Source organism: Dama dama, chromosome 27 (genome assembly GCF_033118175.1).
Source record: "Dama dama isolate Ldn47 chromosome 27, ASM3311817v1, whole genome shotgun sequence".
In the NCBI taxonomy this organism is placed as follows: Eukaryota; Metazoa; Chordata; class Mammalia; order Artiodactyla; family Cervidae; genus Dama; species Dama dama.
The window spans coordinates 21,190,353-21,214,981 of record NC_083707.1 but is presented as its reverse complement, the minus strand read 5'-3'; the positions used below and the strand labels follow the sequence as shown (position 1 = coordinate 21,214,981).

Below are 24,629 nucleotides of genomic sequence, written 5' to 3'. Positions count from 1 at the left end.
CCACCTCAAGGGCTCCTACTTGCCTGCTGACTCTCTTGAAAGCCCCCTGGGGGGTGGGGGTAGACCCCAGCCCCAGCCTCCTCCAGTTCAGTCCAGGGAGTCCCCAGCAGTTTTGCTGCCTGGGGCCAGCTGCCCAGAGCCTTCTTTCCTGAAAGGAGCCCCCACAACCTGTCCACAGGAGCCTGGCTTGGAGTTGGGTGGGGGCTCGTCCTGTCTTGGGCCGTAAGGCTCACCCTGGACCGAGAGCGGGGTGGATGGGAGGGGTCAGGGCTGCGGGCACCACCCTCGAAACTGAGAGAGGGCCCCCGAGGCCGCGGAGACGCTGACCGTGAAGCCCCTCTCAGGGCCGGTAAGCCGCTCTGCTGGGAGACTTGGGACATCACGGGGCATGCGCGAGGAAGCATCCTGGCCTCTGAAATGTCAGGGCAGGTACCGGCGGGGGTGGGGGGCCCAGCTGGTGTTTCGCTGTCCCCGGCCTGCCTGGTTCCCCTGTTGGCTTGCTTCTTTGGGGCTGGGGGTGAATCTAAGCTGAATACAATTTGCTCCAGGAAGCTCTGTGGGGTTAACAGGATCCTCCTTGCAGTCGGGGTGGTTCCTTCTTCCTTGGTTTTCTTTCACAGCTGGACCCCTGGCTCTTGGAGGTCTTGGGGGCTGCCTCCTCTCCTCCTGCCCAGGGGTATTAGAGCTCTGATGCCCTCTCTCCGCCAGGTCCCCACACAGGGTCAGTGGCTCCTGCTTCTGACGGAGACGCGCGCGCCCCCCTCGGCCGTGTGCTCGGGCTCCATTATCACTTCGTGCCCTCCCTGTCTCCTGCCGCGTCTGCACCTCTGGGTCCAGTTTTCACCTCTGGGAAACCCTCCCTGCTTGCTCCTCAGTGAGTGCTCTCTTCTCTGACCCCTGCAGCCCTGGTCTCTCACGTCTTATGGGTAGGTCCCGGAGCTCCTTGTCCAGCCGGGACCTGCCTCCCTCATTTACCTTGAGAATGAGCCCAGAGGTGAGACAAATGCCTGTGGCACCTTCCCATTGTCCCCGGAGTCCGAAAGACTATTCTAGGGGTCTGAGGAACGCAGAGCATCTGGGTGCTGCTGACTGACAGGCAGGGCTTTGAATTTTGGCTCGGCCGCCACATAGCTGTGTGATCTGGAACAAGTTACTTGGCCTCTCTGGGCCTTTGTTTGTACCTTTAAGCGGGGCCAATAACTTCCACGCCCCAGAGTTGTTGTATGGGTTACGTGTGTTTGTTTAAGAATTCCCCCGCAGTCCAGGGGTTAAGACTCTGTGTTCTCTCTGCCAAGTGCCTGGGTTCAATTCCTGGCCGGGGAACTATGATTCCACAAGCTGTATGGTGCTCCCAAAAGGAAAATAAATAAAACAAAATAAATGCTGGCCCTCAGTGGGTGCTTTGTAAACACCAGCTTCCCTGGGAAGTGAGCTCTCCCATCCTTTGGTGAAGACGTGGAGGCCCAGAGAAGTGGTGTCCAGGCCAGAGCTCATTTTGCACAAAGGTGGGGCTAGAACCCAGGACCAGAACAAGAACTGCCATCCTGTAACTCTTCCTGGGGAGCCCCGGCCAAGCACCTAGCCTGTGTAACCGGGGATGAAGAGAACCAGGGTGGGGATAAACCCCCCTCTCCCTCCGGGACCCCTTCCTCTCGCTCCCACATCTGTGCCCCCCAAGTCTCCCCGGCTCCCAGCCATCTTCCTCCCTACCTGCTTTCTCCCAGGCCGCCCTCTGCCTTCTGCCCCTTCCCCTTCTCCTTTCTGGGCTCTTCCTTTCCTGTTGGATTTCTCCTCCCCTCCCCCTCCTACCCCTGCCTCCATCTCCCGTCTCCTGTTCCCATTGGTTTCATCTTTGTTAATGCCCACCTCTCCCCCATTCCCCTCCCTCCGCAGAAGAAGTATTTAATGGATATTAAATTATTTTAAACTTTCTTTTTTTTCCAAAGAGCTTGGTGATGATGCTGACTCAGGATCATCTCACTGTCTAATATTGAATATGCAATTAATAGATAGATGTTTAGGTTTGGCTCTCTTTCCCCCACCCCACCCCCACCCCCCACCCCCTTGCTACCGCAGGAAGGATAAAAAAGCTGATTAATCTGGTTTGGGGCAAGTGTCAACATGGGAGATATATGGGAGAAAGGAGATGAGGTTAGCAACTTGGAGTCGGAGAGCAACTGCCTCCAAGGCAAGTGAGAGAGAAATGGTTTGTGTTGGAGCTCAGCGCGGCGGGCCTCCCGACACTTGGCTATGAGCCTGGGGTAAACGGGTGGGACTCTGAGCTGGTGGTGGTGGCGGAAGGCCCTCCCCGCACTGGGCCTTCTTCCGGCCACTCCACCGTCCCCAGGTGTGGAATGTCCCCTCCTTCAATCAGCTCAGGTGCCACCTCCTGTGAGGCCTCTGGCTGCCCCCACCTCAGGGACCCCTCCTCTGGGGGTGTGGGTGCCGCCTGCCTTCTGAGCTCCCTCCCTTACATGACAGGTGTCCCCCAAAGGGCCAGGGTCTCCGCTGACTCCTTGGGGTTCCCTACATGGCAGGGGCATTGCTGGAGGCCTGGCCCTGGGTGTTTGAGGAGCCTCTGTGGGCAGAGAAAAGCGAGGAACTGGGCTGCCTGGAGGGGGCAGGAGCCAGCAGTGTGAATCAGGTGATCTCTGCACAAACCCTTCGCATCCAAACCGTTTCTGCTCACATACTGACCTGTCTCCACCTCCACGATGTGGGTCCCCAGGACGGGACGCCCTCAGGGGGCCACGGGGACGCGGGCCTGTGCCCTGGGGCATGGGGCCTCTTCGGGCAGCACCAGGACGCGGGTTAGGCTTGTCGGGTGTGATTCGAGGCCTGGGTCCGGAGGGCCACAGAGGCCTTGTACCCAGGTGGGAGACCTACTGGGCCCCCGAGGGTGGCGACCTGTGCTGGAGGGACCCTAGACAGCAACCCCCACCCTAGGGCAGCGACCTGTGCTGCAGGGACCCTACACACCTCCCCAGGGTGGGCAGGCTACCTGTGGCCACACTCCAGGACAAGGAGCTCGCCTCTCAACTTTGCAAGTAGCTTTTGTCTATATGCCTTCAGGCTCTTAACTTCCTGGAAAATTTGGGGGGAGGGAGGGATAGGGAGAGAGATGTTCCTCAGTGCCCAGCTGAGCTGAGCTGAGAGTGACTGTCCAGGCCCACTCAGGGAGGGCCCAGGGGCAGAGGGCACTGGCGTGGGCATGGAGTGGGCATGGTGCCAGTCAGAACCCGGGATGGTGGGTGCTTGACAGAGGAAGCTGGAGCCTGGCCTGGTCCAGCCTCTGTGTACAGTGGGGGTGAGGCCACGCTGGTGGAGACAGCAGAGCCTCCCCTCAGGGAGCGGGGGCCTGCGTGTGTGGGTGAGGCTGTGTGTGTCCTTCTGCTCTGTCCCTTCCAGACATCAGCCTGTCTGCCTGTATCTAGGTCCGGATCTTGGCCGGAGTGGCCCCACACCCCCAAGGGCAGCCCGCCTCAGACTTGCCCATTCTGGCCTGAACTTTCCACCGCAGGCGTGTTCTAAGTCACTTCAGTCGTGTCCGACTCTTTGCGACCCTACGGACTGTAGCCCACCAGGCTCTTCTGTCTGCAGGGATAATCTGCAGGGGAATTCTCCAGGCAAGAATACTGGAGTGGGTTGCCATGCCCTGCTCCAGGGGATCTTCCCCGCCCAGGGATTGAACCCGCATCTCTTCCCTCTCCCGCATTGGCTGGCGGGCTCTTTACCATGGGCACCACCTGGGAAGGCTGGGGAAGGATTGAAGCACATTTCCTCCCTCCCATCCTGGCGCCCTTTCAGCCAGTCCAGTCCCATCACAGTGGGGTTCTCCTTCCTGACATGGAGGTGTCTTAAAGGGGGCAGTGAAGCGCCCAGGACATCCTGCCCATTGACTCACAGAGAGGAAGGAACCCCAGCAAAATGCAGACCCCAATCCACTCTACTCCTCTTCGGTCTGTCCCCACACCAGCCACCCAGGGCTCCAAAGGCCCATCCCAAGCCCCAGCCACGAGGTCCCCAGGGGGCTGGAGGCAGCGGCAGGGAGTCGCTGCAACCCCCTCCCGTGGTGGAGGTGGGGCGGGAATGGAGGGGAGGGAGGGGCAGAGACAAGTGGGCCCTCACGTGAAGGGGGCTGGCGCAGGCAGCTACTACCTCCTCGACTCTCGCTGTCCGCCGGTTTCACCTGGATCGGCCGGTTCATCTGTAACAGAACACAGGGGGGCAGCATTAGAGCAGGCTCGCCTGCACCCCGAGGTGCGCGGGTGTCCGAGGGACACGGCACACTGCCCACTCCGCGGACGCCGACCCCGCGCCCCCAGCACCGGCGCAGCGACAGACTCAGACGTGAGGGTCTTCACTAAAGCCCCGTCCCCTCCCCTCCCCAGTGCGGCCCCCAGGGCCCCCCTGATTTCAGGAGGGTTTCTCAGGACTGAAGACCCTGGAGTGTCGCCTGCCAGCCGTGAGCGGCTCTTGCTAACTGCGACGTCGGTCCACCCAGGACACAGTTGGCTTTCCCGAGTCGGTCTCCGGCCGAAACTGACTCCTGCCTGGCTTGGGGCCTGGCAGCGAGTTGCGCCCCACCTACTGTGCTGTCCCCCAGACGCCGAGGGTGGGTCCCAGGGGTGCCTGAGGCTCTGGGCTGCGCAGCTCCTGGTTGGAGCAGAGTTCAGGGTTGGGGCTCCAGACTGCAGTCAGGCTGTCCCCTCGGCGGGGTGAGGGCGGTATGTGCGGGGTGGGCAGCTACTCGTCTCCTGTGATGTCCGGGTGCCAGGAGGACAGCAGGGGGCACCGCCTGCCTCCCCATCTCCCAGCAGCTGGCCTCTCGGGAGGATCCGTTCAATGCCTCATTCAGGCCACTAGGGGGCTCGCAACTCCAAGGATCCAAGGCTCCGCAGCCTGTTTTTAATCCTCCTGCTGCCGGAGGCATAGGATGGGCTAGGAGGCCCTGAGGTCCCAAGATATTTCAGACAATAAAAACAGGAGGAATCGCGCAAATGGAATCGAACTTTGTGTCTCTGCCCATGCTTCTGCGTGTCACGTACCTCCCTGATCCCTCATCCTACCTGCATTCCTCTCCCAAATGCACCCCGAGAGGCAGGCAGGTACTAAACGCCCCATTTGATAGATGCAGAAACCGAGGTGGGGCTGACTAGTGCCAGGACGTGCCTGAGAACCCGGGTCTGCCAGGGCTATTTGGGGGCTTTTTGTTCTGCACCAGGGGACTTTTCATTGCCACTTCCTCTAGTGTCTGGAGGAGGCTGGACTAGCCCGTGGCAAGCTTCCTCCTGGTCTAGGATTCTGAGCAAGTTTTGGCTGCGACAGGACGACTGGGTGGGGGAGCGTGGGGGCCCATGACTCAGCAAGGTGAAGACGAAGCCGGGGAAGGGCAGAGTCACTCGAGGAAGGACAGAGGCGGGAGGCAGGGCACGGAGCAGTGGACCAGGAAGCTCGGGTGGCCGGGGGCAGGAGAGGATGCTGGGAGGCTGGCCCACTGAGAGGGGTTGGGTGCCACCGTTTGCTCGGAGGTCCCCACTCGGCGCCCCTCATGGAGCCAAGGGAAAGGAAGGTGCTGGGTATGTAAGCTCGGCCAGCAGAGTTAAGCGTGCAGTACGGGGACCTCTGATCACAGAGAAGAATGAGGGACATAAGGAAATTCCCAGCTTCCTTTCAGGGGCCCTGGCTCCCTCATAAACCACCTCCTTTCCAGTCTTTGAGAAAAAGATCCAGGAGGCTGAGCAGGCATCTGACTGTGGGAGAAGGGCTCTCTCCCCGGTTTCCATTCTATGCCTTTGGAGGCTTCACACCCACCCCTTTCCGGGGCTCTCCCCTCTTCTGGAACACCCCTTCCCCCCCTGGCTCACAACCCCCACCCCCACCCCCAGAGCTTCAATGGTCTCTTACTCCAGAAAGGCTCCACGGCTGACCTGGACCCAGTTCTGGCCACTGTACTCTCCTGGATGAATTTCTATGGCTTTCTTGCTTATGTAATTTTTATAATTCTCTGAGGAAGGTATTATTCTCTCTTTTTCTAATGAAAAGCTAAGCCCCAGGAGTGGGAGGTCTGGGATGCAGCCAGGGTTGGTAGGCATGGAGTTAACACGACGAGGGTGGGTTGGCCTTCATACATTTCATCTCATTTGACCCCAAGCTGTCCTGGAAGTGGGGCTTCCCAGGTGTTGCAGTGGTAAAGAAGCCACCTGCCAATGCAGGAGACTCAAAAGATGGAGTTTCGATCCCTGGGTTGGGAAGATTCCCTGGAGTAGGAAATGGCAACCCACTCCAGTATTCTTGCCTGGAAAATCCCATGGACAGAGGAGCCTGGAAGGCTACAGTCCATAGGGTCACAAAGAATTGGACACGACTGAGTGGGCACACTGCACTGCTGCTCTGAAAGGAGGGGATGAAGGGAAGATGTCCTTCTGGCAAGGGGCGAGTGGGTCATCACATTGACTACAACTTCCTCAGCCTAGCCCCCCAAATCTGGGCCCCACCACCTCTTGTATTATTTCATTCCTCATGGCCCAGCCCTTTCTCCCCTGTATGTTCCTTTGGCCTGAAAGCTTCTCTCCCACAGCCCCGCCGGCCTCTTGCCCTTGAACCTGAAGTCTTCCTGGTACTCCAGGGGGAAAGGCCCTGCAGGAATTCTCCCTTTTCCATATAGAAGGTACAGTCAACATCGGGCATTGAGTTGCAAGGGGGCCACTGCTTTGTGACACCTACATGAACACAAGCAGCTGCTCCAAAATTATATTGTCGGAATATGACCACTTCCCCTAGGGTGTATGCAAATAGAGAATCTTTAGCCATGGAAACAGAGTTTCTGAGAGGTTAAGAAACTCTCCTGAGGTCACACAGGTGGTCAATGGTTATCAAGATGAGCCCAGGACTCTGGACACTGGGCTGCGTGTTCAAAGATGCTGGGAATCAGGCCTGACAGGCTTGGGGAAGGTCTGGGAAAGTTCAAAGTAGAAGAGCAGGGTGGGGATGGGGGTGGGGTGATGCAGGCTTCTCCAGGGAAGACTTGGGGTGAGCAGGGGCAGGCGGAGGTGTGTGAACCAGAGTTAGCCGAGCTCGGTAGCTGTGGAGACGAGGGAGGGAGGAGCCCACAGAGGAGACTTCATCCCTGGGGCCAGAGCAGGCCCAAGCCACCTCCGAAAGCTTAGGTCAGGGGACCCAGGAGGGCGTTTTCCCTGGCAGTTTGTTTCTGAGTCCCGCGGCAAGCTGTCTCTTTGTGGGAGCAGAGGGGGTGAGTCCTACGGATTGACAAGGGCTGGGGCGGGGGGAACTATTTCTGTTGTGAGGAGACCCATTTTCCATGGTAAAGTAAACAAGGCAAATGGAATCTGCCTGTGCCTGGAGCCTTCCCCTGAGGGAGCGCCCCACCCTCAGGCAGCCAGCCACTGGGCCCACTGTCCTTGGTACCTGGGCGTTTGTGAATGCTCCGCCCCAGATCATGGACTCAGTCTTGGTCCCCTTCAGCCCCCCGCTGCCCCCCACAAGCCCTCCCTGAGCCGGCCAGCCCTGGACGGTGCTCCCAGATCTCCTCCATCGCTGGGATCCTGGCAGCAGGGACCCAGGGGCTTGTCCAGCCTCCCACCTGCCCTCGGCCATGGGCCAGGCACCCGCGGTAGAGCAGAATTGACTTGGCTCCCGTGGACCTGTGGCTCCCGGGGTCATATTTCATATCCCATTACATCTAGGGATGGTCAGCATCCACACAGCCTTCGCGGGGATGGCAGGGAGTGCCTGGCTGGATGGAGAGAGAAAATATGGTCTGTGCTTTCCTAATTCTCAGCAGAAATAAAGTGTCAGGATCAGCCGGGAAGATTTCTTAGCAGGCTCTGTACTGACGCCTCGGGCCTGAAGGGAGACCTCCCTTCTTTGGCCAGTGTCTCTCTTCCTTGTTCCAGACTCAGGCCCTGTCTAAGCCTGCCTCTGTCTTGGGGAGAGGAGGCCAGACCATGTCACAGAGATGGCCTTGCGAGGCAGAAATGGTGAGGAGGGGGAGAGAGGATACTGGGAGGAAGGCAGAAGGGGCAGTGGCCACTTCCTTGCCCTTCTAACTTTGACCGTGGCCTCTGGATCTCTCAGCCACATGAGCCCCAGGGTGTCCCTTGTAAGTGAATGTCAAGGATGCTGGAGCCTAAGTCTCTGTGTCTTTCCTCTAAACCATCCCTTGCTCCTCTGTCCAGCCGTCCCTCTCAGCCATGATATTGTCCTTCTGGGTGGGCTTGGGGCTGGAGGCAGGGTCGTCAGCCTGGAGGTCATCACCCTATGCACCCTGTGGCCTTCAGGACAGGTTGGGTCTCCTGGTACCTGAGCTGGGCTGCCGGCAGGACAGGTCAAGCATGAAGCCACCCTCATGCTTCCAGGGTCAGCCCTTCCAGGGACATTGCTAACTTTTGTTGTCATCAACTGCGTTCCTGCTTCCAGCCCGGGGGGCACCCTCAGGGGGAACGAGTGGTCCTGGCCCAGGACTGGGGCCTTCCCTGTCCTGCTGTAGCCAAGGGTGGGCGGCAGGGCTTCTTCCCTCCCAGGCCCCTTCTGCTCTGGCTGGGTCTCCCTTCCCCCTCCCCATCTCTGCCACTTTTTGCGTCAACACATATCCATGCATTAAACAAGACATTCCATTAATTTCTTCATCATCATAACTTAAGCTGGGACATACCCTTTAAATATTCATTCAGCTATGAAAACTGGGCATTAAAATTTTAATAATGTCAAGCTCATTTGAACCGGGCTCCTTGGGGACGATTACGATACAATTAGAATAAATATGATGATTGAGCTAGTCCAAGGGCTTCACCTGTCTGTCCAGCGCGGGTCCCTGTGGAAGAAGAGGCCTGTGGCCAGTGGGCAGACAAAAAGACTGATGGACAGACCAGCCAGATCTTTCCTGACACCCTCTAGCCCTCCCACACCCCACTCATCTCTGCTCTGGGGGCCCACGTGGTCCTCTCACCGAACCCTGCGGCTCTCTGCTGCCCACTGTGGGCCACGGTGCTGGGCCCTCCCTCCACACCTGGGAAGCCGGCCCTGATTAACCATTGTGGTTTTGGTTACCCTTTCCCTTGTCCTCCTGGTACAACTCCAGCTGTGCTTCTGGGCTTGTTCCTGTGTGGCAGCCATGCCCGCCCCCCTGCCCCCCCGTGTCTCTTCTCCCTGGCCCTGCAAGGGGCTCCTCAAGGCTGGGATGAGACCACACCAGAGCAGGGCCAGCCTGCAGCACGGGCCCCTGAGTGCCCACAGGTGTTCTGCCATCAGACCAGAGAGGGGCTATCTTCACCCAGCTTTGCTTCTGCAATGATCACCTTCCTGAGGGCTGGCATGGAGGTTTTGGGGGGAGAGCTGAGCCCACGTCCCCCCCTCCCATGTCCCTTACTGTCCAGCCCTTGCCTAAGACAGTGCTGGCGAGGGCCCCGCTTCGCTGGGACAGCCCTGACTGCCCGCAGCCTCCCTTGGGCCCCCTGCCCCTGAGCTGGGTTCCCCTCCACCTGTCTTCTCAGGACCCCGAGCCCCCTGCTTCACACCAGGCCCCAGTGAGCTGACTGAGAGCTGTCTCAGAAATAAAAAAGAGCCAGGAAAGCTCCCTGTCACTCCTCCAAAAATAAAAAAAATAAAAAAGTGAAGTGAAAGTGTCAGTAGCTCGGTCGTGTCCAACTCTTTGTGACCCCATGGATTGATTGTAGCCCTCCAGGCTCCTCTGTCCTTGGAATTCTCTCAGCAAGAATACTGGAGTGGGTTGCCATTCCATCCTCCAGGGGATCTTCCTAACCCAGGGACTGAACTCAAGTCTCCTGCATTGCAGGTGAATCTTTTACCTAACCTAATCTTTTACCTTACCTATCCAAGCCACCAGGGAATGGCCACCCACACCCTCCTTTTCCTCAACAAGACTTCTTGTCCTTCCAGTAAGACTTCACTGGTTATCTCTCAGCTCCCTGGCCACACGTGGCCTATCCTACTCTCTCTCTCTCTCTCTCTCTCTCGTGTGTGTGTGTGTGTGTGTGTGTGTGTGTGAGTGTGACAGACTGGGAAAGTCACTTGTTTCTCAAACAACAGCAGGGACCCGATTTCCTACTCCCAGACTCCCAGACTCTAACTCAGGACTCTTGTCTCCTGGAGTGTGTGTGTGTGTGTGTGTGAGTGTGACAGACTGGGAAAGTCACTTGTTTCTCAAACAACAGCAGGGACCCGATTTCCTACTCCCAGACTCCCAGACTCTAACTCAGGACTCTTGTCTCCTGGAGTGTGTGTGTGTGTGTGTGTGTGTGTGTGTGTGTGTGTGTGTACACAATGCACCCATGCCCATGCTTGAGTAGTACTTGTGTGACATCACAGACCTCATGAAGGAATTTCTTCAGGTTAGGGATGGAATTAAATGAGATGAGAGAGGAAACTAGTGCAGTGGTCTCACAAACGTCTGCTTCCTTGTTGTTTGCCAATCTGTGGGCCAGAAAAGGTCTGGGCCAGTGCCCTGCATGAGGCTAGGGGAGGGGGAGGATGGTAGGGGTGGCAGGGTCACCGTGGTGGCCTGTGGAGATGGTCAGTATGCTCTCCAGTGGCAGCTGAACCCCTGGATGTACTTTCAGGGTGGGTGTCCAAACCTCAAAGCCAAGGGTCCTTTCTGGCTCCTTTCGGGGTGTGTGGGTACCTGGTAGTACGCTGTTCCCTGCTTACCCGAAGGGCTCACATCTCCTCAAACCAGGAAGCCATCTGGTAATGCTGATTCTTCCTCTTGCCCAAACCCGCAGCCTGCCAGCTAAGAGCAGGCAGCTCTTAGCTCTGTGTGCACCCACCCACTCCTCAAACCTGGCCCTTACTCTTCCTCTGTCCCCCATCTGTTCTCATCCTCCCAGAGAACTCAGCTTTTACACTGTCTGTCCCCCACCCTAGCACACACGATGGCCATGGAAATGGTGAAGAAGCAGACCCTGCATTCTGGGCTTGTTTGGACATCTGTGCCCCAACCCCAGTGGCATCGCAGCTCTGGGAAGAGAGACAATTTGCAGGGCTCGTATGGTGAAGAATCTGCCTGCAGTGCTGGAGACCTGGGTTCTATCCCTGCATTGGGAATATCCCCTGCAGAAGGAAATGCAACCCACTCCAGCATTCTTGCCTGGAGAATCACATGGACAGAGGAGCCTGGCGGGCTACAGTCCATGGGGTTGCAAAGAGTCGGACACGACTGGGCGACTAACACTTTCACTTATTCATAAAGCAAGGGAAAAGTCATCATTAGAGCACTAAAATATAAAGCTTTCCCTTTCTTTCATGGTTTCTATCTTTCTTGACTTGTCATGGTATTTTTTTTTTTTTTTTTTTGCTCAGCTATTTGATGTCATTTTAAGTAAAGAAAAATATAAAATTTAAAGTATTAGCATGGATTCTACCATTCATTTTTATTTTGTGTGATGCCAGTTTTAAATGCAAACATCAGAACATTTAACTCCTATGCAGAATCACCAAAATTATACAATTTCCGTTTTTGTGGCTCATGCCTGGAGGGTGCCTTGAGGAGAGAAATGTAAGCTAGACTCAGGAAGGTTAAGAAGAAAGAGGAGGTCCCCTCAGGCATTGAGACCCTCAGAGGAACCCAGAGCCCTGTGCTGTATCCTGGGGGTGGGCTGGGTTCCCCTTTCCACTGACTCCAGACCAACCTGGTACAATCAAACCCAGGGTGGGCCCTGGGAACTCAGGCCACACTTCACTTGCGCCCATGGCCCTAACCCACGTGGGCAGGTGACCCTCAAGGGTATTTTAAAGTCTGTTTCAGAGGTGCATTAGTTACTTGCTACGATAAGGGCTCTGTTGACCAGACATGTCACAGCGCTGAGCCAGGGGTGGAGGGGGGGCCCACAGAGATAGTGGGCCTGACCTGACCCTCCCTAAACCCCACCCAGGCCATTGCTGGCTGGCCTAGAAAGCAGAAGGATTGCACGTGGGGGCCAGGATGTATGTGGATCAGGCAGGGAGGAGGCAGAATCAATCATAAGCAGAGTCCCCAAGCCCCCCTACACGGGCTTCTTCACGCCACGGACTACACTTATGAAACCCAAGTTCAAGGATGACATTGTAAGAATTTCAAGGTGGCAACCTCAGAGCACTAAACCCCAAGGATGGGACCCTTCTGAGGGGGGAGGCCTGGGTGACAGCACAGGGTGGGGGCTGCCGGTGAGGCTGCCCTGAACACGGTGCCTTTCTGCGTCCCCATCACCTTGCAAGCTTATCTCCAGGCATCAGACATTTCCTTGACCATCACGTGTTTTCAGGTGGAACTGTGCACAAGCTCCAGAAACAGAGAGTGTTACTCAAAGATTTATCTCTTAAAGATGACCTCTGGGTAATTTGTGGAGGATAGACTGAGAATTTCCAGCCTCTGGTATAAATGAGGAGGCAATCATCCAGTACGGATAGAGAAGAGAACCCCTGAATGGGTCTGTGGGGACCACAGGTGGGCTGCTCTTCAGCAACCCTGCCCTCCACCTGGATTTTGCCTTTGCCACTCTTAGCAATTCATAATGAACAAATTAATGAATGGAGGGATTGTTTCTTTAAAGCCCCAGAGGGCAGATTTTGAATTCCAGGCTCCTGGATTCCCCAGGCTGTGCACAGTAGGCCCTCAGTAGCCTTGGAAGGAAAGGATGAATCCCTTGCTCCAGGGCTCCTGCAGTCCCCTCGAGACATGGAAGGGGCCTGGCAGAAGTGGCACACACTATTTGCAGCTTGTTGTAAATACACTGTTCTAATCACCTCCTTAATAAATTGCATATGGTTCACTCCATAGAGAGGGGTGAGAGAGTCAAGAGATCCTGTTGGCTGTCATCATAAAGTTTGACTCAAGGACACCCAGCAGTGATTGCAGAGTGACCTTTGCTGGAGCCCCTGACCGTGGGCCAGACTCTGAGGTTGCTCTGGTCAGGCCAGACGGTGGTACCGTCCCCAGGGCCTGAGGGCAGGTCCCAAGCCCGCCTGTGGGTGCAGGGCGCTTGCTGCCCACCCCCCATACCTCCTTCAGGTCTCAGCTACTCTGCCCCTACCTTGAAGGGTCGCTTCAAGCTCCCCTTTCTTCACTGCCTTACCACAACTTAGGACAGTTATGAGCAGTATGGTTCTCAATTTGTAGATTTATTTGTTTAATGTTTGTCTCCTCTTTATGAGGGAAGGCCCACACGGATCTGTTCCCACCGCGCCCGGCACGCAGTAGGTGTTCAGATGCTCACCGAGCAAATGGATGAAAAATCAATGTGTTAGTCGCTCAATCATGTTCGATGCTTTGCCACGCTATGGGCTGTAGCCCACCAGGCTCCTCTGTTCCATAGAATTCTCCAGGCCAGAATACTAGAGTGGGGAGCCATTCCCTTCTCCAGGGGATCCTCTTGACCCAGGGATCGAACCTGGGTCTCCTGTGTTGCAGGCAGATTCTTTACCATCCGAGCCACCAGCATTTGCCCTCTAATGAACCTGTCACCAGCATCACTCCCTCCTTCCTCAGACACGCCCTGGCGGCAGGAGGGTCCAGAAGCCAGAAGTGGTCACCCGCCGAACAGCCCTATTTCTGGTCCAGAGAGAAAGGCCTTTAATCCTCCCTCTTCCAGCAAAGTGGTGATGTTGTACCTTTGGATTAGGAAGGGTTTACTGAAGCAGTGATCATGGTTTAGAAAGACAGCCAGTGAGCGCAGACCAGACAGAAGAACCCGGAGGTTATTGTTAAAATATGCAAATCCACAGCCCATTGAAATGCAAACCCTCCAGATAAGATTTTTAATAAATCTGGTTCTGCTCCCACTCCCCGCTTCCAGGAGGCCATCTGATGCTTGTTGGGTCAGGCATGTAGGCCCTGTCAGCTCTTCACCCCTCTCCTCGTTTAGATGGTCCAGCTCACGGCTGCCCCTCAAGTGGTGGCAATGGGGCCGCCTGCCACCCAAGGCCCCCAGCTCGTGCCCTGACACAACACGGGAAGTCACCGCTGGGTCACCCATAGGGACATCGCACCCTCATCCTTCCCATTCTTCAGCTTCATCCTCACCTCCACTCATCCATCTGAAAAACAGAGTCCCAAGCCCTTGCGCCCTTTGCCAGGGGGACTGCCCTGAGGATCCCCCCAGGCACAACTCTCACTCTGCCAGTCTTGGCCTCTGGACTCACTGTGGTCTGCTGCCGTCCAAAGTGGCCTTGGAGGGGATGAAGGAGGGCGATGGAGAAGCAGCACAGGGGTCCGAGTGTCTTAATGCCCGTCAGGACAGGAGTGTGTGCGGACCTGCGTGGGCTCCGCCATGTGCCTGGATGTACGACGGGGAGGCATGTGCCACCGCGGCGGATGACAGTTCTCAAGTCCTCCTCAACTCCAGACCTGGGGCTGACCACACGCCTAGGCTTACCTCCCTCCATCCTCTGGGACACCAGATAAGCCAGGGGAACAAAACTCAAGGGGTGGGGAGGGTGTGGGGGGGAGGGGAGGGGTTCAGGGCAGGAACAATCGCGGACCACGCCGGTGGAGTTCGGAGAAGAGCCAGCCGGGCGCCAGGCAGCAGGGACTGCGATGTGCAGACAGGTCAGGTGGACGCAGGAGGGTCTGAGCCTGTGCTGTGGGCAGTGGTGTCCCCTCCCTCCACCCCGTCAGGTTTTGGCAGTAACAGCATTCCAGCAGGGCCACGCTGGGAAAGAGCAAGGGCGCAGCGCGGGCACAGGGCAGCGGCGCCGATCGGGGTGTACGTTTAGATCAGGAACGGCCTGCGCTGTCTCGGCATCGGGTCTCCTCCCCATCCGCGGGCAGGTGGGGGGGGGGGGCGGGGGGAGCGCTCACGCCCGCAGTGAGGGGTGGGGCAGGACGCGAGAGCCTGTACAACCCGCACCTCCTCCGTGGTCCAGCCCCACAAACAGACCCCGGCAGTTGCATAGCAACAGGCTGCTCTGCTCCGCAGTGTCCAGCGAACAGCGGCGGCGCTGACGGAGCCTATTGGTGGGACTGCCTGGGGCGGCCCCCTCCCCTCCCCTCCGCTTTCTTCTCTCTCTCCCCCGCCTCTCTCCCAGCCTCCGCCCTCTCGGCTCTCTGGAATCTAAGTTTACAGAATGCTTTCCCCTCACCCACTGGGTACAAACAAAGGAGGTGCCCCCTCCCCTGGGCCGGTCAAAGGTCTCTCCTGCTTGTTTCCAAAGGGAGGGGCTCCCGGTCAGTTCTTAATTTCCCTTGTCCCCCCCACCCCCGACCACTGCCCGTGGGGTGGGGGTTAGGTCCCCCCTGCGTGGATGGATGCTCCTCGGGGCTGTGGCAGGTGAGGTTGGGGGAGGGGGCGCAGTGAGAGATCCCGGAGATGCAATAGCGCGGCTGGACTCAGCCCCTACCCAGCGGGCAGGGCTTCCCAAGTCCACGCGGCCAAGGGCAGCCGGTCTCTTTGTCTCCAAGCCCCACGTCCGTCTCACCCGCTCCCACCAAGGCGCCGGAGCTGCCCTGGCTAGGGTGGGAGGACCCTTGTGGTCCTAATTACAGTCCGCTGCCGCGGAAACGAAGCTCATTAGCCTGCAGGGCCAGGCTGGGTCGCTAACCCTCTTCGGGGGAGTGGGGGTGTGATTTGAAAAAAAAAAAACAAAACCGCAGTGGATAGATGGATAATTCTGGATGAAACGAGCCCTGACTTCTTTGGGAGGCCTGGATGTTGATTCTAGCTCTGCCACTTACTTGTGCCATGAGGTGGGACCGTCACTTGACCTCTTAGGGTCTCATCCCCGGAGTGTGGAGAGCCCCGCAGTTGTGAGGCTCTTAGAACAGGGCCCGGCACCTAGTAGGTGCTCAGCAAACACACAATGGCACCTTCCCCCCCCCCCCCCCCCCCCCCCCCCCCCCCGCCCCAGACTCCTCATCCCCCAGAGCCTCTCCCCCACCTGCCCCAGCTCTGCCCTCTCTGCCCTGTTCCCCGCACAAGGAGGCACAGCAGACCTTCCCTGGGGAGCCCACTGCCCAGTCTGCAGAAGGGCCTTGCTGAAAGGCATTCAAGCCCACTCTTCCTGGGCTGCAGCCACGCAGGGCGCCTCTGCCCTCAGCCCCTCAGCCCCTCAGCCCTGCACTTGGCCGGGACCCACCACCTGGAAGTCCCTTCTTCTGCTCTGGCAGGGGCTCTTCAGTACCTGCTCCCACACCACAGCAGTGGGGCATGCTTTTTTTTGCACGGGTGCCCCAGTTCTGCCCTGGCCAGCTCTAGTGACCAGAGAGGAAGTGTTCTCAGCCCCCCATCCCCTCCATTTCCTCTCATCAGCCCAGGTAGCAGAGCTCCATAGGGCAAGGCAAGCCCACCACCCAAGGCTTCCCTCAGCTGTGCGCACCATCCAACCCTGAGCATGCACGCACCTCCCCAGGGCCCTCGGCTCGGGGGCTCTGGGCCTTCCACAGGCAGCTATGTCCAGCTGGGTCTGACCTTTCCCAGCCCACGTGGGGCCACTGCCTTCCTGTGTTGGACCTGGCCTCCTCTGTGCGGGCAGGGATGAGAAGGGGAGTGGGCAGCCTGGCCCTGGGGGCTGGATGGAGACCCCGGCTTGTGTGACCCATGGCCCACCTTCCCTTCTGCTTCCCCCATCTCCCTGCAGCCCACCCCTGAGTCTGATGCGCTGAGTCCTCCTCTACCACTTGCCCCACCAGGCCACCCTGGACTCTGGACCCTGCTGCCAGGTTCAGCACCTACCCCCGTGAGCAGAAAGGGGGCTTTCCGCATCGCTCTCCCCCAGCTGGGGACCCCTCCTCCCTGTCTCACGGGGCTCAGTCTCAGGCCTGGAAGGACAGTCCCCAGGCAAGATAAAGGAAAACAACAAAACCCACACCACGAAAATGACAAATCTAGAGGAAATTGCTCTTAGTCCCACACCACAGTCTGACGGTGCCAGCCAAGCGCAAACCTGAGTCATCCTAGAAACAGCACCGACATTGGCTTTTTGGAATTTGTTTTGTCTCTGGGCTTTAGATTTAGTCATTCCTTCTTTCTCTCTCCCCCTCCCCCCACCGCCTGCCTTTGCCCCTTGCTCTCCGTTTGCTAATACGAGCCTGCACCGCCAGCTCATCCAAGTCTGTTTTCCTGGCATTAATTAACACAGCGCTCCAGCCTCCAACAGGCTAAATGATGAATCAGGTTAAATTCCAGACAACAGCCGCACACCGCCATCAATTAGCCATCTCCGGGGCAGCTTCATTAATAAGCATCGATCATGGCCCTCCTCCTGGAACACGCCAGGGTCTCTGGGTCACGGGCACTGCCCATGAGTGTGTCAGGCTTAGGTGTGAGTGTGATCACGTGTGTGTGGGCACTGGGGCACCTGATGGGGGTGAACACCTGAGTGTGTATGCAAGACTGCGGGTGTGTGGAGGGAATGGGTGGCAGAGGGGATGGTGCGTGTGGTGTGGGTGTGGGTGGGTGTCTGTCAGTGTCTGGGGATGGGGTGCTAAGTACAGGGGTTCGCTCTCCACTCTATTGCCTGCCCCCCTTGCTGGCACTGTGCCCCTCTGCTTGCCTACCCCTGTCCCCCTGATGGTGGGGTTCTCCCAGGAGCCCCTGGCCCCTCTCCCCTCCCCTGTCCTTCCTCGGAGACTTCGCCCAGCCCCTTCTCTTCAACTTGCACCCCACGGAGGCAACCCTAGAATCCCTCTCACCATCACCCCCCTCTTTTCCCTTGCATCCTGGGTCCTTGTGGTCTCTGGCCCTTGGCTGTCCCCAAGGTACGCACGACCTCCAGCCCAAAGCTGATTCCCTGGGTTGTCTGGCACCAGGACCACCACCGCCTCTGCCCAGGGCCAGGCTCACAGCCTCCAATAGCTTCTGCACCGGCAGGGCAGGTTGGAACCCAACCCTCTTGCAGGCACTGCTGACCTCCACCCGGACGGTCCCCTCACTCTGCCTCACCCCACATTCCTTGCAGGAAGTAGGATGATTCTGAACCAGGAGCTGCTGGGAACTCCTCAGAGACTTTCCCTACCCAGGGGCTAAAGCCCACCCCCTCACAAGGAGACAAAGTCCCCTTTGGTCAGATGGTCCCTGCCTCTCTGGCAGCTTCGACGTCACGGGCCTGCCTTGCTCTTGGGACAGCTCCCTGCCAGATGGCGGTCCCTGTTGACCGCGGATGGTGGCCGCGGCTCCCCTCTCCCTGATCCTAAGTGTTCACGGGGTCCATAGGGTCGCAAAAAATCGGACATGACCGAAGCGACTTAGCACGGCATAGAGCTGCCTCCCTGACTTGCAGTAATTCTGAGCCGGCAGCCTCAGTGGGGTGCGTGCTCCAGAGCCTTCTCAAAAGAAAACCTGGTTCGGAGCAGAAGGCTGTAGTCACCCTCAGCCTTGCGCGCGGGGCGCTTCGCTCTGCGCAGAGAGCCATGCGCCCCTGATGCGCGCGCCAATGGGGATGGACGTGGCCTCCCCAGGCGGCCACAGTGGATCGTCTCCTTAAAGGTTAATTAAGAATCTGAAGCCGGCCGGCGTGGTGCGGCCGGTGATGGCGGATGTGGCGTCTCTCCAGACCATTAAACACTAATTAGGTTTGGAAAGTCTATTGAGCTCCCGAGGTCTCATCAAGGCAGGCGCTGGCCCCCGGGTGCCCTTCGAAATGCCAGAGCTGTCACCCTCCGACCCCCCCACCCCTCCCCAGCCGACCCTCTAGACCTGCCCCGCGACCCCTGGCTTCGGGCAGGGTCCCGCTTCATTTCTCTCCATCTTATTGTGTCTCCCTGGCCCCAGCTGCATCACCGCCTACCCTCCTCCTGTCGCTGGCCTGGCGGTGTCCCTGGACCCTTGGAATATCTTCCTTCTCCTTGCATCCCTTTGCACTCAGGAGGCAACATCGCCCCTGTTTCCTCCCAGGTGGCTTGGAGAGCTGGTTAGAAAGGGGCGTGCAGTGGGCCCCCACCCCAGTCTGGTGGACAGAAAGCTGAGGGTGTGGGCAGAGCGGGCCTGGGCCCTGGTGTGCAGAAAGGAGGGTGCAGTGGAGAGATGGGGAGACCACCTGTGCCCCACACCCCCTCCTCAGGATTCTCCCCACCTTCATCAGAGCCTGATTTAAGAAAGGCTCCCTCTTGAGACGTCCTGGCCTCTGAGCTTCCTAGGGGCTGGACTCCACCTGCGTCTGGCAGAGGCCCTCTCCAGCCTGTTTGCCCAGAGACCTGGCTCCCTTGAGGCCATCCTTTACCCGCTCCAGTTTCCTTCCCAGCCTCTAAACTCAACCAGTGCAACCAGGAGGAAGCGGCTCCTGACAGCATTCATCCATTCATTCATTCACTCATCGGTTCACACCTCTGATTTAAACCCTGCCTTGGAGAAGGGCATGGCAACCTGCTCCAGTGATCTTGCCTGGAGAACCCCATGGACAGAGGGGCCTGGTGGGTTACAGTCCATGGGGTCGCAACGAGTCAGACACGACTAATAATATTAATGAGCTACTAATATTGATTAATACTAATAATGAGCTACTAATATTTTCACTTTCACTTTGTTCTCAGAGGACCTAGGGAGAAAGTGCCCCTCTTAGGACACTCCCTCAGTCACTGGTGCTCCCCTGGTTGGACGGCAGGATGAGTTGGGGGATCCTTGGAAGTCATTTTTTCCTTCCTGTCCACCCCACCTCCCCGCCCTGCCACACCTTTAGCACAAGTGGCTTGTCAAGAAGTGAAGGGATTTCCCCCTCAGTGACAGAAGAAGGCTCATGTCCAAACCCGCCAGGAAGAAAGACGGCACCACACGCCTCTGGGTCTCCCAGGCCACAGTGTGGAATTCTTGGTTCAGTTCTTCTAGAGAAGTTGTGAAGTAGAAATGCTTGTCCCCTGCAATCCCTGACCGTATTTTACGCTGACCCCCTGCCCTATGTTTGTGAAAAACGTGTCTGAAAACTATCACTGTCACCATCACCGCCTCAATTATTGTCACCATCACCACCACCACCGCATCTTACAAATACGAATAGGATATGGCTTAATTCCAAGGGATGTCACTACTGGTGGAATTTTGGATGCTGGGACAGGCAAGGGGATGTCTGGGGTGAGGTGGAGCTCTCTTGGGGCCCCTCACACCACATGGCATAGATAGCCCTTGACACCTTTTTGTTCATGTGATGTCATGAACAGTGCAACTGGCTCTGCTATGACTAGCTGTGTGACCTTAACTCAGTCACTTAACCTCTCTGTGCTCCAGTTTCATGGACTGGAAAATGCAGGATAGACTCCCCTACCTTCACAGGATATGTTGTGAGCAGAACAACTATGTGCCCCAGACACGGCCTGACATAGGTTAATTGGTTTCCTTCCATGTTTAGACAATGCCCTGCACCCTTGCTTCTCCCCAGAGAAGACAGGGAAAGGAGCTGGGCAGGGTCCCAGTCATTCAGGCCCCTCTACCCACCTTGGGTCCTGACTCCAGGGTCCCTCACACCCTGTGACAGGCAGGGCTGAAGTGGGCCTGTGGGCGCGGGTGGTGCAGCCCAATTTCACAAGCACAGAGTATTATGATTGCATTGATTTCCATCATAAATCATATTTCCTATCTTCTGCCTCGCTCTCCCGCATGCCCCGAGTTAAGCCTTGGTATTTTCTTTAGCGGCTGCCACTGTCAAACTTGGAGATGATATCAGGATAATGATGATAAATTTTACCCTGCAGCCAAGCCACTCCCTCTGTGGGGGGGAGGGGACCGTTTGTCCCCCCAAATGGACCCCTTTATGGAACACAGGGACTCCTGCTGAGCTTCGGGAGAGAACTCACCTAAGCTTGAATGTGAAGGTCCTTGCACCTTGACACGTAGACACATATGTGCGCATGAGTCACGTGTGTGCAAAGATTTGGAGGTTTTCTTCTCTGGCGTATTTCGTGTGGACACGTGATGCTCTGGCCAGTGACATCTGGCAGGGGGCAGTGGGGAGGGAAGGCTGTGGGGAGGTCTGTGCTGAGCTTCCTGAGGTGCGGCCGCCCTAGTCTCGGGGTTCCCAATGACTTGGGATTCTGGGAGTCCCGGGGTTCTTCTTGTACAATGCATCTCACATCAACCCTCGTGCTGACATCTGGGCTGGCGAGGTGGGTGTCAGCACACATTTCTCTACAAAGCTGTGGCTCAGGAAATGCAGTCAACTCCTGGCTAGGGCATCCTTTCTGACCTCAGAAATGCCGCATCTGTTTGTAGGGCGAAGCTGGTAATATGGCTCTCTTGAGTCTTGGAGCTTCTGCCTCTGCCAGCTGGGCTGGGCTCAGCTCTGACTAAACTGTGGGCCCCTCAGGAGAGAGACAAAGATACGAGGTCCCGGGTGCAGCATCAGAGCATTTCTCAAGAGGCTTTGGGGTGTGCCCCGTGGGGGGACAGTCCCAGGAGATGCTACGGGTTCTCTGCAGTGGGGCCTGGCCTTGGAGCTGGGGGAGGATTCAGCAGAGATGTGGTCTTGCGGCTGCCTGTTCATTCACTCACCTACTCACCCAGTTAACAAGTGTTCCCAAGTCAAGTGCCCTTTCCTGTCCACCAGGCACACAGGCCAGAGAGGGTACCTCAGCACCCTCTCCATTGTCTGCACCATGGCCTGCTGGACTGAGATCCCTGGGTGGGGAACTGGCGAGTTTTCTCAGCTGGTTGTGCTAAACACGTCTGGTTCTTGAAGAAGGTACCCTCGCTGATGGAGATGATGGCGATGGTGAATCACCGACTCAGGAGATGATGGGCGTCTAAGCCCACCACCCATGAGATACTGATGGCAATCTTACGGCACCCTCCAGGGCTCAGTCAGTCCCAGCTTGTATGCCTCCCATGATGGGGTGCTCACTCCACCCATGAGTCTGATGTCTCTACTAAATACATTTTCATGGATGTCAAGCCAAAGCCTGAGCCACTTGCAGCTTCCCCTCCTTTGCACCCCCTGCTTTTGTACAGAAAATGCCTAATTTCTCTTCTTAATGATGACTTGTCAAAGTAGAGGTGATGGTGAGAACCATCTTGGAGACTAGGGAGCAGCACCAGCCTCTGGGACGCCCTGGGGTGGGGTCTCAGTGGGATGCGGTGGGTTAGGAAGCTAGGTGTCTGCAGATGGGACTGTATCCTACAGGAAACACCTGTGTGCGAATGCCCAGCTCTGTGGTGTGGCTGTGTGTCTGGCAGGCTGGGCTCTCCCTGGGAAATCAGTGGCCCTGCTGGTCCCAGAGGAGCAGAGGGGTAGCATCCACTCACGCCACCAGCTCAGGGCTCTAACTGCTGCCCACGGGAGGGGAAGTCTGTGCCATGGGGTGCAGACATTCCAGTGGAAATAGGCAGGGTGCTCACATAGGGGGCAAGACCACCTGTTTGGACCCACATTGTCTGGAAGCAACTTACATGAGGATGGTTGGGGGCAGGGTGGGGGCATCACACCCTCTCCAAAGGGCTGGGAAGTGGTGCCTGGAAGGTGTCAGGATGTGGCAGGAATGTCCTGCTCCAACAAGGGGCCAGCCACCTGGCAGCCAGGGTACTGCCACCTGTCCCCTGGGAGGGCTCCAGGAGATCCTGGCTGTGTCTGCACACACATTCAGTTGGGCCCAGCAGCCACTTCATTCCTTCTGACATTAGGATTGTATGATGATGATGAAAGAAAGTTGCTCCCAGGAGCCAGAGAGGCTAAGGTTTCCATCACAGCTCTGTCACTTACTGACTGTGTGACCTTAAATGGCTTACTTGAATGCTAAGCTTCAGTTTCCTCATCCATAAAAAGGAAAATGATGATTCTTACAAGTAAAGGTTGCTGTGAGTAGTAAATAAGATATTCACATGAAGCTGCTAACGATGCTTGCCTAAGAGCAGGTACTTATCTCTCTGATGGATTCCTGAGGCCACTAAGCTCAAGATCCTCCATCTCCAAGAAGTCTGCCCTGATTAATCCCACCCCTCTGGGGCAATCTGTGTCTCTCTGCTGATATTCGCACCCTCTCTTTGTCTGTCGAGGCTTGGTGCGTGTGTGTGTGTGGGTGTGTATATGTGTGTCCCAGTCTCAGAGGATGGAAGAGCATTGCAGCTCACCCTAGGTGCCACCTTCAGCTTCTTTTCTCCTTCATCCCCCTCTGCCCAGCTTCCAAGAGCCTGGTTATTCTGTCCTGAGAGGGTTGTGGCCATTTTGCACACATACAAAATGGCCACATACAGGAATTTAGACTAGGGGAAAATAATAGTGTTCACATGCATGCACACACACACACACAGAGTGGCATGTGGCAGGCTCTCTACCTTCTCCTAGGTCCTCCTGTCTCTTGCTAGCAGTCCCTGGGGGCCTTCAGTGACAGCAACCTTCTCTGAGCAGCTTCAGCTTGGTTGGGCCCTGCTGGTTCAGGGGCAGCCTTCCCCTCTCACAGAATAACTGACTTCACTTCTCTTTTCTGTTGTGGCGGCCCTGGTGGGGAAGGGTCCCTGCCTCACCGGATCCGGAAAGCCTCCGGGAGGCAGAGCCGGGGAGCAGTGAGGAGCAAGCATCCTTTCCTGCCCACCACAGGCTCTGCAGTCACACTCTGCCCACCCTCCTTGCACCGGACATGTCCTGGGAGCCCTGCCCTCCAGGGAGCCCTGCCCTTCCCAGGAGGCACAGGCTAGAGTTGGGGGAGAAAGGCTGGGGTCACTGCAGCCAGCTCCTGGTCTTGTGGCCCTGGGCGAGTTATCTTCTCTGAAACTCCGTGCCTTCATCTGGGAAATAATGGGGAGGGGGGTAGATAAAAGCTACTGTTTGAGCTAGTGTATATAAACATGTGTTGTGAGTCTCGTGGGACAAAACCAATGCAAGAGAGTGTGTTTAATTTTACCATTCCTATTAGTGAGAGGAGGCCCCTTGGGTTGAAGCACGGGGTGGATTACGTGAGGGGCCCCCAGTGTCCTGTCCCCCAAGTGGTCCCCAGGGTGTGTGTGTCTGTGTGAGCATGCATGCTGGTGGAGGCCGCCTGTGGCGCCATCCTGGGGCTCACATCAAAGGAGGGAGTCCTGGAATCACGTGGACACATCTAGATGTGTGAGCTTGAACCTAGGTGCAGTGTGACCACAGGAGAGAATGAATGGTGTGCTGAAAACAGACCAAGGCTGAGTGGAAACACACAGAAGGCATTTGCCGTGATTATGTTTGTGCTGAGCTATGAATAGTGTTTTCTGTCCTTCTTTCCTAAAAATTTTCTTTGGTGAGAAGAGGTAAAAGAAGTGTGAATGCAAATGACTGCCTCTGTGTCCATATGTGTCTTCTGGAGTTTTATTGTGAGGCACCGTGTGCATCTGAGTTGGGCCATGGTGTCAGGACTGGCCAGCGATGATTCTGTGTGTGTGAGGAGCAGGGGTGTCCCTTTTCCGTGTGACATCCCCAAGGCTCCCAGGAGCCTGAAACCTCACAGGGTGCAGTGTTCCACATAACCACCAGATGGCGGCCGGGTGCAGTCTAAGGGTTCAGCTCTGAGGGTTTGGGCCAGGCCGGGCTTTGTGTTCAGCCTCACACACACACAGAGCCACACACAGAGGGGCATGTGGTAGGCTCTCTACCTTCTCCTAGGTCCTCCTGTGGGCCTCCTTCTTCTCCATGTCTCTCTGTGGGCCTTCCCGTGCCCACAGAGGTGGGGAGCGTGTGTGTGTGTGTGTGTGTGTGTGTGTGTGAGAGAGAGTGTGAGTGTTTGTGTGTGAGACCGT

The 24,629-nt window shown here is 57.0% G+C and overlaps 1 protein-coding gene across 14 annotated transcripts in view; it reads right to left on the bottom strand.

Annotated features, from left to right (window-relative positions):
- CELF4 (CUGBP Elav-like family member 4) overlaps window positions 1-24,629 on the bottom strand; it is a 314,194-nt gene that overhangs the window by 71,443 nt on the left and 218,122 nt on the right. For 11 of the 14 annotated variants that reach the window (XM_061130750.1, XM_061130742.1, XM_061130744.1 and 8 more), the window contains exon 3: window positions 4,159-4,207. In XM_061130750.1, coding sequence (XP_060986733.1) covers window positions 4,159-4,207 — 49 coding nt within the window. Of the gene's footprint in view, window positions 1-4,128; window positions 4,208-24,629 lie in introns of all 14 variants that reach the window. The other 3 variants (XM_061130753.1, XM_061130754.1, XM_061130748.1) reach the window with 1 other exon arrangement.